Source organism: Protopterus annectens, chromosome 6.part1 (genome assembly GCF_019279795.1).
Source record: "Protopterus annectens isolate FY-2018-M chromosome 6.part1, PAN1.0, whole genome shotgun sequence".
Taxonomy (NCBI): domain Eukaryota; kingdom Metazoa; phylum Chordata; order Ceratodontiformes; family Protopteridae; genus Protopterus; species Protopterus annectens.
Window position 1 is genome coordinate 91,926,611 of NC_056738.1, and position 20,872 is coordinate 91,947,482.

The window sequence follows — 20,872 nt, forward strand, 5'->3', positions numbered from 1 at the left end:
TTTAGCCTCTAGAGTCTTTTTAGTTGCTTGATGGATCTAGTGAAGTATATTCTAAAGGAGCATTATGCTCAATAATTGGCCTAATCAGTGTTGCATGTAAGGGAGTAATGACCTTTTTATATACGGATATTTCTTTGGCAATTATCTGTGCTAAGTAGAAGGATTTTTTGACCACTGTTGTCACATGAGGATGTCATATTACAAAAAGGAATTTTCAACCCATGTTCCAAGGTCCTGAACTACCTTTTCATTCTATTATGGGATATTGTCCATACTGTATGTTGACAGGAGGGGTGAGAATCAAACGTGATTATTGTGCATCTTTTGGTATTTAATTTGAGCACATTTTCAGTGCACTGTGTATTTATGAATGTAAATTCTTGATGAAGTTTGAGTGTAGGGAAAACTCTGGCAATAACTTCCTGATTGCATTCATCTAAAATTCAGTTAGCCAGGGGTCTTGGTTCCTGATCTGGAGTTTAGAAACATAAATGCCATAAGCCCTGGAAGACACCACTGGTTACTTTCATGCTTTCTGAGGCACTTGCCACTTACATTGTGTGGAATTTGTTTTTCAGCCATTTTACCAGCCATCTTACCAGCTCGGAATATATTTTGAAGCATTTAGCTTACATACACTGCCTGCATGGAGTTCAGTGTTAAATGCCTTGGCCAGCTTAAGATTCCCCAAGTGAGCAACATGACCATTGTTAATAGTCTCTGTAACCCTCTGGAAGAGGTTAGCCAGATTCATTGGGTGGGATTGTCTCTTAACAAAGCCATACTGTTGAGGGTTAAGCCTAATAAGATTTTTCATATCATAGTCTATGAGGTTAGTTATAATATGTACCATAGGTTTTATAGATGAGGGTCATGAAGCTGATGGGTCTATAGTTACCTGGATCTGTGATACGGCCACCCTTACTTAGGGCTATCCCCAGTGCAGTGATCCAAACTTCAGGGGTAAAACCTGCAGATAAATTTAGGTTAAACAGCTTAGGAGTAGCTCTGCGAGTGCATGCTTAGCATTAAATGCTGAGGTATATTGTCAGGCCTCACGGTTGAAGAATATTTGGCCTGAAGTAGCACCTTCAGTACATGTTGGTATGTGATAATGAGGGTGTTTGGATTTAGAGATTTGTCAACTTCAGATAGCAGTGTTGGGGGTAAAAATAACACTGAATTTGTTTGCTGGTGTACTGGCATTACCTACTGAGTCCAAATGGGGTATGTCATTTTAAATGGGTTCAGAGTAATTTTGGATGTTGTTCTTGCATTTCTTAACATAGCTAAAGAAGGATTTATAATTATCTTCAGCATCAGATGCTAACCTAAATTCATAAGTTGCTTTGAGGAGTTTTTATGCAAATTGCTGATGGTGTGGATTGCTTTAGTAGATATCATAGTGTTTTTCAAGTTCTATAATATTTTAATACTATCCTGGATATGAGAGGTTTTGGAAATGTTATATAATTTAAGGAGATTTTTCCTTTTGTTGTAAAGCTTATGTTGGTGAATCCACAGAGTGGTTTGTTTTGAATTTCCCATTACATTTTGCTCTGAGTGGGACTGCCAACTCTATGTATTTGTCTAAGTGGGCATAGAACTCCTTTGTGAAGTTGCCTGCTGTTACGTGCTGGGAATGATGCTGCCATAAATGAATTTTGAAATCTCATCATATGATGAGGGTAGTACATTTGAAATCCTTGAATTCAGAGATATTTGCTGAAAACAGCTTTGCAGATTTTGAAGGTGCATGTCTCAAGTTTATGATTAAGACTTAATTGGGGAAGGAAATATCAGGAAAGAGTACATCAAATGGCTATATTTGTAAGGACCAGATTGAGAATATTATGTACTCTACTAGGTTTGTACCTGTTCAGGGATTTTTTCTTTATTAAATCTAAGAACTGCTTGACATACCCCTACATTGCAGGTATAGGTGCTCCAATTTATTGAGGGAGTGGTTAAAAGTTCCTTATTTGATGGAATTATTGTTAATAGGGAGTTCACTGAGTACATTTAGGACTCTTACATGATCACCAGGGAACACGGAGACTATAAGTTGATAGTTTGTGTTCTTTAGGGTAATCTGGAGTTCTGTTAGGTTAATCTGTGGGTCTCTGAGAATCTACTTGGAGGTGATATTTTCATTTATAAATGTGGAGACACCAATACAGTTTCCATCTGGCCTAAAGGCATGATAGTAACAAAACCAAAGTATGGAAAGAGTGTTTTATTTACTATTAAACCAAGTGTCATTAATTACACAAACTTAGATATACTCCAAATGCAAGAGAGATTCAAGATCTGACAATTTGTTGTTCAGACTTCTGGCATTAAGGACAACCACCTTAAAATGATCTATTTTCAGGTTTGAAATTTTTGTTAAACTGGAATGGCCATTAAATGGACCCTACCTGAAAATGCACTATGAATAGGCAAAGGTCTTAGCCAATGTGCAGAAGTCTTCGAACAAGAGATACAGGTCATCCTACTTGAAGCAAGTTGGACTATTGAGCATCTTGGCCCCCAATGACACATTCTAGATCCTTCTAGAATGACTCCAACTACTTAACCAATTGTTGAAATCACTTCTCTTTTCTTTGTATCTGTGCATCATTCTTGGGAAATGAAGGAATATACTGAGAAACAGTGTCTTGACTGCATTTGTTACATGCATGGAGAGTTCTGAAATGTCTCTCTGCAGGTCCCTCAGTGTTTTGCATCCAAGTCATTAATTCTCACATGGACCACCTTCATGTCATACTCATATTTGTCAGGTGAAAGTTTTTAGAGTTCTTGTAAAATCAGAACTCCTGGTGCCAAAATACATCTCACAGTAATCCCATCTTCGTCTAGCCTTGTGAGTGGAGAATCTGTGCCTTAACCAATAGAATTATCTATCATAAGAGCCCACTGACCAGTAGCAACACCACTCTTAACGGTTCAAATGTAATCAGAGGCCTGGAAATGGCCTGGTTATCTCTCTTCTGCTCTCAATGAAGTAAAACCAGCAAATGATTTTGCATTTCAATAAGGACCTAAAAGCACAAAAAAAGTGTACAGCTCACACAGTATATTTGGTGAAATAGTAATAATCATTTATTCCAGATCTTGTAGGGCTTGGCAGTACAGTCAAATCTGGTAGACTGTGCCAGTCTACTGGCCACCTCAGCAAGTAGCAGCTCTTAGGAAATGAGCACAAAACTGCATAAGCAAGAACAGTGTATAGCAACACAGAAAAATAGCTGAAAAAGTTCAAAAGAGCAAACTGAACAATAGCAGCAACACTGTTATACATTACATTCTAATGCAATCAGACACCTAGAAGTGGCCTGTCTCCCTCTCTCTCTCTCTCTCTCTCTCACTAGACTAAAATTAGCAAACAATTTCTCAACAAGTTTACTTAAAAGCAGAAAAAATATATACAGGTAACACAGTATACTCGGTAAAATAGCAAAAAACACATACCAGATCATACCTCTCAACCTCTTAGAGCAAGAAATCTGGACAAAACCACAAATAATGGGGGGAGGGACAAAGGCCCAAAAATATGGACACTTGTTAAATATTGCTCTTACAAACTTGAACAGGTTTTGCATTAGCATGAATTTTCTGAAGGACATGAAGTCTGAAACTCAAATGTTTGCCTTTTTTCAGATTTCAGTCCTTAATGATTTGTCAGAAATCCACAATTTTATGAGAAACAGGCCAAAAACATGAGGCAAAAATCTGGACATTCAGCAAAAATGTGGACAGTTGAGAGGTATATCCCAGTTATTGTAGGGTTTGGCAGTCATATCTAGTAAATTAGGTCCAATTCATGAGCTTACAGCTCGGCATGTAGCAGCTGCTAACAAATGAGATTCATGTTTGAGTCTCATGCAAGTAAGCTTACTGAATGTGTGACTATGTGACTTGCTAGAGGGAAGTGGACCCAAGCTGCAATCATAATGAGATATAATGGGAAATTATGAGACAAAACTATGTATGGAATAAATGATGATTATGGTGATAAGTTTCAAAGAAGGTTGTTGTCAGAACTAATTGAACATTTCAAAAGATTGCCTTAGTGATGGGAGCAATATATAAGACTTCAACATATTTAAATGTTAAGTGTGCTGTAGCATGTAATGATATGTGTTCAAAAGTAAGGAAGGCTGCAGAGTTAATGTCTGGTAACCACACTGTAAAAGAATACAACCTCTGATCATAAAAATTCAAGCTTAAAATACCATGCATACTGTGCTAGTCTGAGAACATAAAATGAGAGAGTGACAATTCACTGAGCATGAAAACAGTTCCCACATTTATGTTGCTAGAGATATCTGATATGGTAAACTGCCTGGGCACATGTCAGCGCCTTCCCAAAACAAAATGTAAAACATTGCTTTTACAGGGGGGTAAGCCTCCTGCACCTCCATATGGGGACTCACACTTCCCTACTTATATATACTAACTCTATGGTTGTGCAACATTTGGTTCATAGGTTCATACTAGGCTATCTGCCCTGGGGCATTTATAAGCCTAGCCCGATTGTGTTTGGCTTATGCCACACCTTGATTTGAGTATACTGTGCCCTTTTTAAAGTTTAGTTTACTGTGTCTCTGTCTAATAGTTACACGGAAGTAATCTCTGGGACAGACCTACGATCCCCCATCCACTCATAAAGATTATTCTTGAAGAGAGTCAGTGAGGTGCTCTGCCTAACATGAATTGGAATTCTATTCCAGAGCGAAGGGAGCCTCTGGGTTATGAATCCATCCCTCCAGCATGTTCTATTTATTTCTGTGCTGAGGTTCAGGTCCCTCGAGCGCATGGCTCTAAGGGATTTAGATTTACTGAGGTGGAGCATGTCCATTAATTCTGGGTTGGACATAGATTTATATGTCAGGCATAGATCGCCTCAAAGTAGGTGGTATGCAACTGAGTAGAGCTGGAGTTTTTTTAACCGAGCAGCATATGGCATCTGTTTGAGTCCCTTGATCCTCCTGGTGAGGTACTTTTGGGGTCTTTCTAATTGCTGCAGGTGTCGGGTAAGGTACATCCCAAAGGGGGCATTGTATTCTATGATGGGCCTGATGAGGGATGAATAAAGGGGCACGATTACCTCTCTTGATCTAGATGTGAATCCTTTCATGATGAGGTGGGCTATGTAGAAGGTCTTTCTAACCACTTTGGCAATGTGGTTGTCAAAGGAGAGATTGCTATCAACTTGGGTCCCCAGATCCCTAATTACTTTCTCTGTACTTTATGGGTTACCACCTATGTGGTAATTTGTGGGCACATTGTTTTTGCCAAAGGGTATGACTATACACTTTTTGGCATTTAGCTTTAGACCATTGCTCTGGCACCAGTTAGCCATCTCTGCGAGACCTTTTTGAAGGATGTTTGTGTCAGCTGGAGAGTCGATTATGGCGCCCAGTTTGCAGTCATCTGCGAACTTGGTGAGCCATAGTCCTCCCACGTTGGCCTGTACCTCAGAAAAGTAAATACCGAACAAGAGAGGTCCCAGGACAGAACCTTGTGGGATGCCACTTGTGACCGGTTTCGAGTCTGACATGGCTCCAGCAACTCTGACTCTGTGGGTTCTGTCTTTGAGCCAGTTTGCGACCCATCTTGTGACATAGGGGTTTATATTTAGGCTGGATAGCTTATCTATGATGCCCGAGTAGGGTATTGTGTCAAATGCCTTTGCGAGGTCCAGATAGGCTGTGTGGACTACCTTCCCTTCATCTATGGCTGTGGTGACTGTTTTGAAGAAGTCGACCAGGTTCAAAAGGCAGGATCTGCCCTTGACGAAGCCAAATTGGGTAGGATCTAGTGTCTGTAGGTCCCCAATGTCTTTGTTTATGAGTTCCATGATGATCCTCTCCATAGCCTTGCAGACTAGGCTAGTCAGGCTTATGAGGCGATAGTTTCCAGGGTCTGCAGAGGCGCCACCTTTGTAGAGTGGGACCACTGTTGCTGTACACCATTCTTTGGGCACATATCCTGTAGTGAGGCTGAGATTGTATAGCAGTTTTACTTGAGGGATTAGTTCTTCTTGGAGTTCATGTAGGACGCAACCCGGGACGCCATCTGGTCCCATGGAAGCAGTGTTTTTTGCTTTGGAGAGGGTGGCCTTCACCTGAGCATCAGAGATGTTTGGGAGGCTGCACTATACCGGGATAGATACTTGCTCTTTTGGGGGAAAGGGGGTGGAGAAGTTTGCACTGAACCTGTCTGCCAGGATATTGACGATGTCTGTGGGTTCAGTGTATTTTTTGTCACTTAGAATCAACTCAGAACAAGTCTGGGAGTTGCATCCCAGGTTCCTAACATAACTGAAAAAAGCCTTATGATTGTCTTTAGTGTCCTGTGCAATTTTTCTCTCGAAGCTGGCCTTGGAGGATTTTATCAGGGATCGTAATTTTTTGCCAGTACTGATCAGAGATGCCTTCCCTTTTAGGGATTTTGCTCTATCATGTAGTAGCTTCCTCCTTCTGTTGTACAGTTTATTTATGGCTGGGGTCCACCAGACTGGACGCCTGCCTTTGGATGATTGGGTCTTGATTTTGTTTGGGATAGCATGATCCATGCATTCCTGGAGATGTCCGTAGAATGCATTTATATAGGATTCTGCAGTTTGGGCCATAGTTTCCACTGGTCCTGGGGCCTTGAAGGATTCCACTTCGGTTTTGAGAAGTGTGAAGTTCACTTTTGAGAAGTTTTTCACTGTGGTTTTCTGGGCTGGGGGTGGGGTCGGGATGTGGATATCCAGTGAAATTAATTTATGGTCTGATCTTACCAATGAGGGATATACTTCTGGTATGGAGCTTAGAGACCCCATGTTGGTAATGATCAGGTCTAGTATGCTTTCCCCTCTTGTGGGAGTGGTGACTAGTTGTTCCATAGCATTTGCGTTTATAAATTCCAGGAACCTTTGGGCTAAGGTGCTGGGGCTTGAGTAATGCTCCCAGTCTATGTTTGGGTAGTTGAAGTCGCCCAATATAATGGTGTTCGGAGAGATCTTCATGTTCTCCAATGTTTTCAGGAAAGCCGAGTGGGATTCCTGAATTTGAGAGGGTGGTCTGTAGGATGCTATAAACTGAAAAGCAGTTATGCCCACTGTCAGTTGCACATGGATGGTCTCCGATACTTCGTGCAATGCCACTAACCTGGAGGTGTGGATATCCTTGATAAATATGGACACTCCCCCTCCTTTTGTGGTTTGGTCTGGGTTTTGGGGCTGAAAAGCATGATATGAGGTATAACCTGGTAGTGCTGGGGTGCTCTCTGGAGGTTTTTGTCACTGCACAGATATCGATATTCTCCATACTGAGGAGAGCTTCGAGTGCATGCATCTTGAGGTTAAGACTTCTGGCATTTAGCAGCATTACCCTTAGTTTCTTGTTCCTTGTGCTGTCTATGGAGGTGGGTTTGACTTTTGAGCTTTGCCTAAAAAAGGCACTATGGGGGTGGCAAGAGCCTTTGCCAATATCTGAAAGCCCAGGGGTGACAGGTGCAAGCCGTCCCTAGCGAAGCAATGTAGCTTGTCTAGCATGTCATCCCAGGCTGACAGACACTGGATCCCCTTTGAATGACACCAAAATTTTAGCCAATTGTTAAAATCGATCATTTTGTCTTTATACTGTGGCATCATTCTAGGTGAGGGTAAGATGCTGCTTAAGGTCAGGGTCATACCGGCCTGGGCTACATGATCAGAGAGATCCTCTATGTCTCTTTTCATGTAGTCGGGGGAGGTATGTCTCAGGTCATTCACGCCAGCATGTACAATGACTGAGTCATATTTGTATTTGCTTTGGAGTGACCTGAGTGCTTGCGTTATGTGGCGGATCCTAGCGCCCGACAGGCAGCTCACTGTGACCTTCTCTTTATTCAGCCTGGTGAGCGGGACATCAGTGTGTCTGACAATAGAGTTCTTAGGTGTATACTAGGCTAATGACCAATGGGGCCTTTATAAGTCTAGGCATGCAGCCCAAATGTATCACATGAGTTATTGTGCCTTAGATGCTATTTTAAGGGGTGTATGTTAGTTAGGACATGGTTTAATGGCTGCCTTTGTCCATCAGAGATACATCACACAAGGGGTGAAGTTCCAATTTCCCATCCACTAGTCCATGTTGCACTTGAATAGGGTTAGGGGAAAAGCGCTGCTTCATATGGATGGGAAGCCTTCTCTAGAGATTGGAGATTCTCTGAGATACATACCTGTCTCTCCAACATGTCCAATTTAAGTTGCAAGCAAAGTTTAAATCCTTAGATCTAACAGTTCTGGTGCTGTTTATTTTTTGGATATACAAAAGATCCATCAGAGTGGGATTCAAGGATGCCTTGTATGCCAGACATAAATTGCCTCTCAGCAGTCTGTAAGAAACATAATATAGAAATAGTGCTCTGGGGCGATTTGCATAGGACATTGTGTTTATGTCCTGTAATTTTTATTTTTTTTTTTGTGAGGAATCTCTGTGGACATTCCAGTTGTTGCCTGTGCCTGGTCAGGTACATACTGAAGGGGCATTATACTTAATGATGTGTCTGATGATGGCTAAGTACGGTGGCATGATGACTTCCCTGGACCTAGATGCCATGCTCTTACTTATAAAATGAGTGACATAGAATGATTTCCTTACAACCTTAGAAATAAGTCGATTGAAACCAGGTTTATTATCTATAAGATTCTCCAAATCCCTGACTACTGCATCTACTTTTAGGGGTGGTTTGTCAATGAGGTACTTTCCCTGGGTAAATGATGTCCCAAAAGGTACTATTATACATTTCTTGGCACTGTGTTTTAAGCCGTGGCTTTGGCACCAGTCATTTGACTGTTAGACCTTCCTGTAAGATATTATTACCTTGGGAGGGGGTGGTTCCCATGATTGCTCCTAGCTTGCAGTCATCTTCAAACTTGGTAAGCCACAGGCCCTTGACATTGGACTTGACTTCCCAAAAATAGATGCCAAATAGGAGCAGACCCCAACACAGAGCCCTGAAGGACTCCACTGATGACTGGCCACTTTTTGTGGAGGTGGTCTCTCCAGTCCTAACTTCCTGGGTCTTATTTGTGAGCCAGCTGGCTATCCAGCAAGTTACATGGGGTATATGCCTAATTCCATGAGTCTGTTTACAATGCCCAACTCAAGTATTGTATTAAATGCCTTAGCTAGGTCAAGGTAGACAGTATGCACTATTTTGCCTTCATCCATTGCCTTGGTGACCTTTTCAAAGAAGTCCACCAGATTCAGTAGACATGACCTGCCTTTGACAAAATCAAACTGGGTTGGGTCCAGTGTCTGAAGTTTTCCTATGCCATTGTTAATCATGTTGATGTTAATTCCTTCCATGACTTTGCATATGAGACTAGTCAGATTGATGGGTATTTAGTTCCTGAGATCTAGTTATGGTCCTCCCTCATGCAGAGGGATTACCACTGCAGTCTTCCATTCACATAACATGAAGCATGTACAGAGGTTATGGTTGAATAGTGACACCAGTGGCTTTGCCTGGTGAAATTTCAGGCTATTTCAAAGGCATTCTTGGATATTTTCAGGGCCCATTGAAGCTGTATTATGTTAGATAGTATTTCCTGGAGGGCAGCTGTGGATGACAGAGAGCAGTAAAGTTGGAGCTAAATTTGTCACCCAGAAGATTTGCTATATCTTCCTTTTCCTTGAAAGTGGCTCCATTTACCAGAAGTTCAGCACACTGTTGTGTGCTACCTTTGAGGTTTCAGACAAAGCTAAAGAAGGACTTTTGGTTGTCCTTTGCCTGGGACATTGCCTTAACCTCCAATTTTGCTTTGTATCAGTCATCTTAATTGTCTGTTGAGTTTGATGGGAGAGTTTTTATCTTTCTGGTGTTATACTTCATAATTTTAGCTATGACTTTTTTCTTTTGTTGTACAACCAGATTAATTTTGGATTCCAACAAGGTGATTTGTTTTCTGAGTATGTTTTGGGCTTACTTCTGGTAAGCCCAGCAGCCTCTCTGCAATCATTGACATGGTTGTGCAGAGCATCTGTGAATAATTCTGCATAGGCTGCTGTGTTATCTGGGTTTAGTGGGGCTGGAAACTTTTAGATTATCACTTAATAAACATGGTTTGCCCTGGAGTACTTTCTAACTGTTACATGGTTTGCTGGGGTTATGGAATTGATTTGTATTTCGAAGGAGACTGCTTTGTGGTCTGACTTTACCAGAGAGGACACGACATTGCTGCACCCCTGCCCCGCCATTCTCCCATAATTCTGAGTACCAGGTCCAATATGTTTGTACCTCTAGTAGAAGTATGCACTATCTGTTCCAAGGTGTTTGTGTTTACAAAGTCTAGAAATTTCTGTGCTTGCAAATTCCCAGTCATTAGGATCCCCAGTTTATACAGGGATAATTAAAGTCCCCCATGAGTATGGTATTTGGTTGACTGGTGAGTGTATTCAGTAAGTCTCAGTATGAGCTATGGATTTCATGGGACATAGAGGGTGAGCTATAGCTTGCTAAGATATGATATGGGACTTTGCCTATTCTAACCTGGATATGGAGGAACTCAAGTGTATCATCCTGTTTAATCAACCTAGAGGTATGCTTGTTACTGATGTAGACTGAGACACCTCTACCTTTAGTACCTGTCTGAGCAGTTGCTGGTCTAAATGTGTGGAAGGTACTGAAGCCTTGCTCTGCCAGGGTACTCTCTGCAGCTTTAAACCATGTCAAAGTAACTGCACAGATGTCCGCATTCATAGGTTTATAGGTCTGTACTAGGTTAATCGCTCTGGACCCTTTACAAGCCTAGCCCATAGGATTACCCTGGCATTGTGCCACCCGACCTTAGTTCCCAGTGTCTCTGTCAAGTAGAGCTAGTGGAGTGATCCCTGGGGTGAATTTTCTATTTCCTATCCACTCGTCAAGATTTCTCTTGAAGAGGGCCAGTGAGGTGGTCTGCTTGACATGTATGGGAAATCTATTCCATAGCATGGCCAGTCTCAGGGTTATAAACCTGTCCCTCCAGCATGTTCTGTTGATAGTGATAATGAGGTTGAGGTCTCGGGAGCATGTGGTGTGGAGGGATCTGGATTTCTTTAGATGTAGCATTTCTTTTTTTTTTTTTTTTTTCATAATCAATCTTTATTATTTTTTCTGAGTTATCATACAATATTACAGAAAACCAAGAAAACAAAGCCCAAATGAAACTTATAAAAAACAATACTACAAAATATATACACTATATACATGAATGCTTCCATCAATTAAACAAGGTCAATATAAAAAGATAAGAACTTCTGACAGGAATATTAAAAAAAATCATTTGTCAATATACTAAATAATTAATGCTGAACACAAATATACACATATATGTCCAAGGGTTAAAGTGGATTTGGAACATTAAGCCAACAGAATATTGAAAATTTTCTCCCATATTTTTGGATTATTTATGTTTTTCCTATGATCCTTAATTAATAATTTGTGAGCTAAAATATGTTTTATCGCTAAACCTTTAAAGTTATCCCATGAAGTTTGGGATGGATTCAACCAATTTGTAGCTATATAAAGTTTCATTAACAAGAAAATATTTATAAGTATAATTATTTGGGATTTATCCAAATTATTCGGAGGGATATGTAGGATCATAAATTCCCAAGAAAGTGTAGAGTGTTGATAACCCATCTTTTGTAATTGAATTTTTAGGGAATTCCAAAGTTTATATATGCATTTACAGCTCCAGAACATGTGTAAGAGGTCAGCCACTTGATCATTACAGTATGGACATTTAGGCAAATTTTTAGAATTGAATTTATGCAAGCTAAGGCAGTATAATAAGCATTATTAAGAATCATCAATTGGGTAAATAATAACTTCTGAAGAGATATTGATTATATAGTTAAGTTAATTGCTTTTAGTATTTTATTATCTTCTATCAATGGTATTTTTTCCCTCCAGTATTTTGATAACAGTATTTGATTTTGATATTTTAAGTCTTTTACCAATTTATATGTAGAGGTTATATATTTGGAATCTTGTATAAGAGTTTGCCATAAATTAGAACAAATGGTTAAATCTTCATCCTTGATTCTAACATCACTAAAGAAACTTATAGAAAGATCCTTTAGTTGTCTAAGTATAATTAAATAAGATTTAGGAAGGTTCATCTCCTTTAAAATATCATGTATTGAGAAACAGAGATAAGGGTACATATCAATTAAAGTTAAATTAACTATAAGTGGAAATGTTTTAAGATTTATCAGTTGATTATTGATTTTCAAATTTGGGTTCTTGTGAAAGGGTTGAAAAGTCATCATATGTTGCAATAGATTTAATGACTGGAAAAAGTTTTGTATCAATGTTATGTATAATCTAATATGTTCCATTAAAGGATATAATTTAAAATTGTCTTTATTTAAAAAGGGTAATGCCTTAGGGTTAATATCCAAACTTACAGCATGTTTATAATTCAGAACCAACCAATTTGGTACCCATTTACCACTGGCTGTGTCAAAGTTAGCAATTCTTAAAATCCTATTAGAATTTATTATTAAGTAATATACTTCAAAATTAGGTAAATCAAGCCCACCTTTATTCTTTGCAGTCATCAATTTATCATAAGATATTCTGGTTTTCCTAGGCTCCCATATAAATTTAGCCAATTCCGTATGAATCTGTTTAAAGAATTTCTTAGTAATTAACACTTGACTAGCTCGGAAAATATATAATATTCTGGGGAATACATTCATTTTAATAATTGAAACCTTTGCCATTGTTGGTAACTTTAAATTATTCCATCTTTTTAAATCAGACAATATATGATCCCAAATTAATTTAACATTATTAACATAGAAATCTCTATCATCTGTGGAAAAGGTAATACCCAAGTATTTTATTTTCTCTTCAGATTTTATATGTCCTACCAATGGTAAAAGCGAAAAGGGTTTTGGAGTTTTTAAAGGAAATAAATTGTTTTTTTTAAGATTTATTTTGTAGTTGGATATCTCTGCAAATTCCTCCACTGCCTTCAAACTTTCTTGGTATCTGAGATAGGTGTCATACAATAAATATTAAGGTCATCCGCAAAAGCAGCCATAGATATTTTAGTACCATAGATTATTGGTGCATTATAATATGTATTTTGTTTAAAATGTAAGAATAAAGGTTCTAAATATAAATTAAATAAAATAGGAGATAAAGGACAGCCTTGACGAGTTCCGTTTTTGATTTGTATTCTTTTGGAAAGAATTTTATTAATATATAAAGTTGTGTAAGGGTTGTCATATAATTTTTGTAATGTTGAAATAAAATCTTGAGGTATATCAAAATATGGTAAAATGTCAAACAAAAATTTTAAATTAACTCTGTCAAAAGCTTTTTGTGCATCAATTATAAGTGCATACATATTAAAATTCCTATAATTGGCATAAGAAATTAATGTATGAAGTGTTAAAGTATTATCGGTAGTTTGTCTGGTATTTATAAATCCGGCCTGTTCATTAGATATTATTGAATCTAAACCCTTCCTCAACCTATTAGCTAAAATAGAGGTCAAAATGTTCATATCTATATTTAAAAGTGAGATAGGCCTATAATTATCCGGGTTTAGAAAGTCTGCATTTTTTTTAGGTATAAGAATTGTTCTAGATGCATGAAAGTGAGGATCATTAACTTTATTATTGATTATATAATTAAATACATGTGAAAGTATTTTGCCAAAATTATCACAAAAGGTTTTATAAAACTCCATAGTCAGACCGTCCGGTCCTGGTGCTTTATGAGATTTCAACTTTTTAATTGTGTCTATTATCTCCTCAGAGGAGATTGGTTTGATTAAATCTATTTGATATTTTTCACCTATTTTCAGAAAAATGATTTTTTGTAGAAAATCCTTATTAGTCTTATTTGTAGGTAATTCCTGATGATCTCCATAAATTTGAGAAAATATTAATTCAAAGGTATTCATAATATCTTCGGATTTTGTATATCTTTTATTATTAAACTGTATTTCAGGAATTTGAGAAGGTGTTTTCACTTGATTAATAATACGAGCTAGAGCTTTTGATGGGGTTTGAATATGATTAGCATACTTTACCAATAATTTATGTTCATGAAATGACTAACATTGAGCACTGCCCCCGGAGGAGGTGGTGTACTGACTTGAAACGTAGTTTTATTGGCCACTCTTCATCTTCCTCTCTTAACCTAGTTTTGCAGTGGTTTGAGCGCGTCTTTTCAGCTTAAACTTGCATATTTTCTGTCCTTTGACCTAGCACTTTGTGTGGGGGTCATTTACTGCACTATTATAACTTGATATTACTTGTGAACCTCTGCTATCTCTGTAAAAACATTGAGCAGCTTCCCCCCCCGGGAGAGGTGGTTACTGACTTGACTGTAGTTTTATTGGGCCACTAGGGTCCAGGCTTTGTGTTTCTGTGGAGGCCATTTTTGCTTGGGCTGAAGGGGCTGTCCTGTGTTTACTCAGTGGGAGGACTACAGTGAGCAACTTTCCCCTGCCCTCGGAGAGGTGGTTACTGACTTGAAACTTTAGCTCTTTTATTGGCCACAGTTTATTAATCCATTCAACCTTCTCTAACTCCTTTAAAACCTAGCTGTCCTAGTTTTGGTTTGGTTTGCTTTTTGTTGGCTGTTGGTGAAGCACCCTCCAAGAGGAAAAAGGAAAAAGAGAAGAAGGCTTTTCACCACTTTTTTTTTTTTAATTTTTTTCTGTTTATTTGCTAAAGTTTTCTGCATATTGCTAGCTTGAGCATTTTCTGGCTTGTTAAACTTGACCTAGCACATTTGTGGGGTCATTATAACACTATTATAACTTGATATTACTTTATAACTTCTCTAAACTAAAAAAAAAAAAAAAAAAAAAAAAATTTTTCTGAGACTTAAACGAGAGTTAAAAGTTCAGTTACAGGCTTGCTGTGTTCCTGTGTTGAAGTGAGGCCATTTTTGCTTTTTTGCTTGCTGGAGGAGGTCTCTGTTGTTTTATCAGTGGGAGTGACTAACATTAGCCCCTACTATAAATTGAAGCCTCCGGGAGCCCGTGATTTAATTGAATGAGTTGCTAGTTGTGCTTACTGTGGGCAGCGGGGGCGGTTTTAGGTTTTTAAACTATTTAGGCAATTAAAGTCCACTCTTTTTTTTTTAAAAAAAACTTTTCCTCGAACTACTACTACTGATCTCTAATCAATATCCTATAATTAAAAGATCATAAGGAGGGTATCCATATTCATCAAGGACACCACACCTCAAGACTGGTGGCAACGCACGATGCATCGGAGACCATCTGGCCTTCCTGAAAACACTAGGGGATAAATGTAAACTCTACAACAAAGAGGAAGCTACTACAAGATAGAGGCAAATCCTTAAAAGGTAAGACACCTGTCCCCGGCTGTGTGCTCCATGAACCATCAGACCAATGATTGCCGGTGAGGCAGAGCACCTCGCTGGCATTACCTCAGTGTCAAAGGTGGCCCTGGCCCAAAAGCGAATGGGCTAGGCTTGTAAATGCCCTCGGGCAGATAGCCTAGTATGAACCTATGAACCTATGAACCTAAAAGCTCCTTTTGATATTTTAATAGTTCTGTTTCAGTTTGTTTATTATAATCCCTAATTAAATCTTGATCTAATACCTTAATTTTAGTTTCCAATCTTTGTATCTCTCTAACCTGTGTTTTTTTATAAAAGGTAGCTTTTTGAATAAAAATCCCCCTTACTTGTGCTTTGGTTGTTGCCCACTCAGTATCGGGTGTATGTTGCTGTTTAGAGAAATTAACTAACAGAAGATTAAGAATCGCTTGAATTTCCTGAATTATATCCTCCTTATTTAATAAATTTGGATTTAAAGACCAATTATACCCCCTGTGTCTTAGACTGTTACTGATGTCTTTATTAAAACTTAATGCTATTTTAGAATGATCCGATAAGTATCTAGCTTGTATATGTACATAAGGATCAGCATTAATTAATATCTCAGAAATCAAGAAAAAATCTATCCTAGACCACATCTTATGACAACTTGAGTAAAATGTAAAGTTGTTAGTGTTATATTTATTATTTGCGTATTTAAAGGGATCATATAATTTAAAATCAGCTTTAAGTTCACTTAAAGCTATTACTGCTTGATTATTGTAAGACCTATATGAGCTTGATTTATCCATTTTAGGATCTTGATACGTATTCCAATCACCTCCTATGATTATATAACAATTGTTATACTGATTCAGAATAGGGTAAAGTGATGCTATAAAAAGCTGCTGATTAGTACATGGTGCGTATATATTAAGAAGTAAAACAGGTTTATCAAAAGGGGTGGATGACAAAATAACATAACACCATCTTCCCTCTTTGTCTATTTTGGAGTCTAAAATATTACCTTGATACTGATTTTTTATAATTATAGCTACACCCGCACTATTAGTTTTCCCTTCTGAGGTTACTACCTCTCTAATCCATTTCTTGCCCTTAATAACTGCCCATTGGTCATTGGTCAAGTTAGTTTTTTTGAAGTAAAATAAAATAAGCCTTAGCCTGCAAAAATAAATGAAGAAATAATTTCCTCTTCTTCATGTTCTGGAGTCCTTTTGTGTTCCATGAATCTATTATCCACATACTAAAAACCTTAATTTGTTAAAGTGTACATTAATTTTGAAAAACTGTAATAAAATCAAATATGTTTGCAAAATCTGTATTGTCTTGAAGCATTCTAGAAATCCCGTCCCACACCAGTGCCTAACCACTATACCCCTGGACCAGGACATACATAGGTTGTTTGCATGATTAAAAATTTCCCGATTAAATGACTCTTCTAAATATTCATTCTTTACCTTAAAGTATATAATATCTATAACATGCAAAAAACCTATAACTGGTACAACTAAATCTACAAAGTCTAACCAAAACATTCCCTAAAAAACACTGCTAAGCATCTACAAATCTTGATCAATCTATTTGTTAAAAAATATCAAGTAGAAAAGTCCTAATTATACCTAAAATTAATAATTTCCCTCTCCAATAATCTCAAATGTTTACTTAGTGTTAATAAACAGTTGTGTCTCAATAGAATAATTCCAAAGAATATTACTAAAAGGTTATTAATCTTCAAAAATGAGACACTACCAGTGTTGAATAATACAATTATTAACTTATAGATAATTCACAAAATGTACTGTCACTTAAGAGAAAACCACAGAAAAATTGAGTAACTGACCACTTGGGCATTGTATGTAAATCATACATTGTTTATATAGACCAACTTTATCTGAGACCTTTAATATCGGTAAATAAAATGAATAAAAAGAGAGCTTGAACTTTATTTTAATGGCTAAAATGGTTATATCATATAGTATTAAATAAGTAATATCTCCAACATGTCATACAGTAGCCACAGTGTAATAACTACTTTTATATAAACCATGCCTATATTAAAATCAATAAACCAAAATATATACTTAACAATCTTATGTATATTAATGCCTTGAATCCCCTCCTAATAAAGTAAGTCTAACAGTGTTGTACCCAATAGCATCTGCTAGATACCCCACCATTAGACCACCTCACCAGCTAAATAGAGGCATATTAGTATACAAGACCAATTGTAACTTATATTATACTAAAATACTCTGGTCTGTATTAACTTTATATACTATATATGTTTCATTTTACATGCCAATCAGTATTTACCACTAGCATATCAGTAACTATATCTGTTCACATTTACCTAAACATTGTACTTTGAAGGATATATGTTATACAAAGTGTGTACCATCCCAACAGACCAAAACAAACACCATCAAATATTTATATATATATTTACCTTGTATTTTTTCCCTTTTTTTTTTTTTTTTTATTTTTACATACCTGCACGAGTTCAGGATACATTTATAACCATAGAAAACAATCTAATTACTTTAAAAGTCTCTAACTTTTAATATTATAGTCTGATTTACTTTTTATTTTCTTCTTTTCACAAAGATTTCCGTTTTCCAAGCCTGGAAAATCTGCCTTCGGCTTCGCGACGGGGGAACCATTAACCAAACGGACATCCGGATGCGCCACAGCAAAAACGAACCCTCAGGAGCAGCAGAAGCATTTCCTGTTTGATCGTGGGAAGAAACAGCTCGTGAAAGCCATAAAGCATCGGAAATGCTTCATGAACGATCAGGAACTATAAAACGAACCCTTATCTGATGACCAAGAGGCCTGGTGAACAAAAAAAACTCAAACAAAGGATTATGAAGCCTCGAGTTGCAGCAAAAAAGGAATCCAACCTCAGATGTTGTGATAACCGGATCGGAGAGCCATGTTAAGATTCTGAAGCAGGCAGAGACTTAAAAATTCTCAGAAAGGTAGATTTTGCTTCTTTTTTTGTAGAAACCGAATATTTGGAACCATCGACTGTAAAAGTTAAAGTGTTAGGGTATATCATTTGGAATTTAATCTGTTTTTCGATGAGAAACTTACAGTAAGCAGACAAAGCTTGTCTAGCTTGTCTTATTTGCAGTGGCAAATCCTGAGCCATGGAAACTTTATTATTGTTCCACATGATAAAACCTCCGTTCTTTTTTACAGTTAGAATTATTTTATTCACATCTTGATAGTTAAGTATTTTTACATACACTGGTCTTGGTATATTTGAAGCATGTGATTCTCTCAAAGCTCTATGAGCTCTCTCTATTATTATTTCTTTAGCCATGTCAGAGTCATTGAACAACGTAGTAAATATTTGAATAATGGATGGAATTAAATCATTGTATTGGATTATTTCCGGTATCCCTCTGATAATTATATTATTTCTCCTGGATCTAGCCTCTAAGTCCACAATTTTAGCTTGTATAGAATGAATATCCAGCTCATGAATATCAGTTTTTTTAGCAAGCATTGTTATTTTGTCTTCATTCTCAGATATTCTTGCTTCAGATCTATCCATTCTCTCAAGAATTTGAGTACAAGTACTACCAAAAGATTGTACCTGATTAGCTAGCTCTTTCAAAGCTTCTTGGATGGGCAACAAAGCGGTTTTAATGTCTTCCATATTTGCTAGTTGGTCCGGTTTATTTTTAATTCCAGATTTTAAAAGTTCCTGCTGTTTTGTCACCTTCTGTCTTTTCGAAGTTAAATCTTTTTCTGGTGATTGAAGTTCTGACAGTTTGTTTTTTTGTTGTTGTTATGTCCATGGTTTTATCTTCTTTTGACATTATAAAGCAGAACAGCACTTACTGTAGTTTAATAGTAAGTAAACCAAGTTTGTTGATCAGACAAATCCTTTGTTTAACACTCTCTTCAGAGTCAGTCAAACAATCAGTTCTAATCCTGTTAAATTCTTCAATTTCTCTAAGGTCATGCACCTCTCAAGCGATAATTGAATGTAGTAGATTAATTTTAGCTGAAAATTATTGTTATAAAACTCGTAGTATAACTTCAGGGTTAATTTTTCCTCAGGATAAATGAAGAGCTGTAGATATGCAGTGTTCACAGAATGGCAGCCATCTTTGAATCTCAGATGTAGCATTTCTAACAGAGCTGGGTCAGACACATCTCTAAGTAGGCGATATGAAACAGAGAACAGTTGGAGTTTTTTGAGTCTGTCCATATAGGACAAGTGTTTATGGCCTAGGATCCTCTTTGTGAGGTACTTTTGCGGCCTCTCCAGTTGTTGCAGGTGTCTAGTCAGGTACATCCCAAATGGGGCATTGTACTCGATGATTGGCCTAATGAGGGAATAGTAGAGGGAGACAATGACCTCTTTCTTCCTGGATGCAAAACCCTTAGTAATGAGATGTGGCACATAGAAGGACTTTCTGACCATAGTGGCAATGTGGTGGTCAAAAGAGAGGTTGATGTCAACCTGTGTTTCCACATCTCTTATAACACCTTCTGTGTTGAGTGGACTACCATCAATGCGGTAATTCAAGGGAACTGTTTTTTTCCCAAGGGGGATGATGACACATTTTTTGGCATTGAGCTTAAGGCCATGGTTCTGACACCAGTCGTTGGTCTCAGTGAGGCCTTTCTGTAGGATGTCAACATCACTTGGGGAGTTAATAATAGCACCCAAGTTGCAATCATCTGCAAACTTTGTCAGCCAGAGTCCCTTCGTGTTGGCCTGGACTTCAGAGAAGTAGATATCAAACAGGAGAAGACCCAGGACTGAACCCTGTGGGACTCCACTCGTGACTGGTCGGGAGTCTGACTTGGAGTCAGCTACTTTCACACTGTGGGTTCTATTTATGAGCCAGTTTGCAACCCACCTAGTGATATAGGAGTTGATGCCTAGCTTAGTGAGTTTTTCTATGATTCCTGTGTGAGGAATGGTGTCAAAGGCTTTGGCCAGATCAAGGTAGGCTGTATGAACCGCCTTGCCTTCATCCACAGCTCTGGTAATTGACTGAAAGAAGTCAACCAAGTTGAGCAGGCATGATCTACCCTTCACAAAACCAAACTGGTGTAGGAGCTAGAGTTTGGAGATTCCCTATATCCTTGCTTATTAGGTCCACAATGATGTGTTCCATAGCTTTGCATATCAGACTCGTCAGGCTAATGGGGCGATAGTTCCCAGGGTCTGTAGTCACTCCTCATATGTGGAGAGGGATGACTGCAGCAGTGCACCATTCGGTAGGGACAAAGTCTAAGGTAAGGCTGTGATTGAACAGGGCACACAGGTAAGGTGCCAGTTCACTCTGTAGTTCATGTAGAACACAGCCAGGGATATTGTCAAGTCCTATAGAAGCTGTATTCTTGACCTTGGACAGTGCTGTTTTAACCTGTGCAGCAGTAATATTGGGTGCCTGGCAATTTACTGGTATTGTGATTGGTCCTTTGGTGGGGGAGGGGTAAAGTTGACACTGAATCTGTCGGCCAGTACACTGGCAATATCTGT

At 38.0% G+C, this 20,872-nt stretch overlaps 1 protein-coding gene across 1 annotated transcript in view; it reads left to right on the forward strand.

Moving 5' to 3' along the window:
- Positions 1–18,803, forward strand: part of LOC122805409 (plasma membrane ascorbate-dependent reductase CYBRD1) — a 440,212-nt gene extending 421,409 nt beyond the window's left edge. The window contains exon 4 of the mRNA XM_044075528.1: positions 17,968–18,803. Coding sequence (XP_043931463.1) covers positions 17,968–18,166 — 199 coding nt within the window. The 3' untranslated portion in view covers positions 18,167–18,803. The remainder of the gene's footprint in view (positions 1–17,967) is intronic.
- Positions 18,804–20,872: the final 2,069 nt, after the last annotated feature.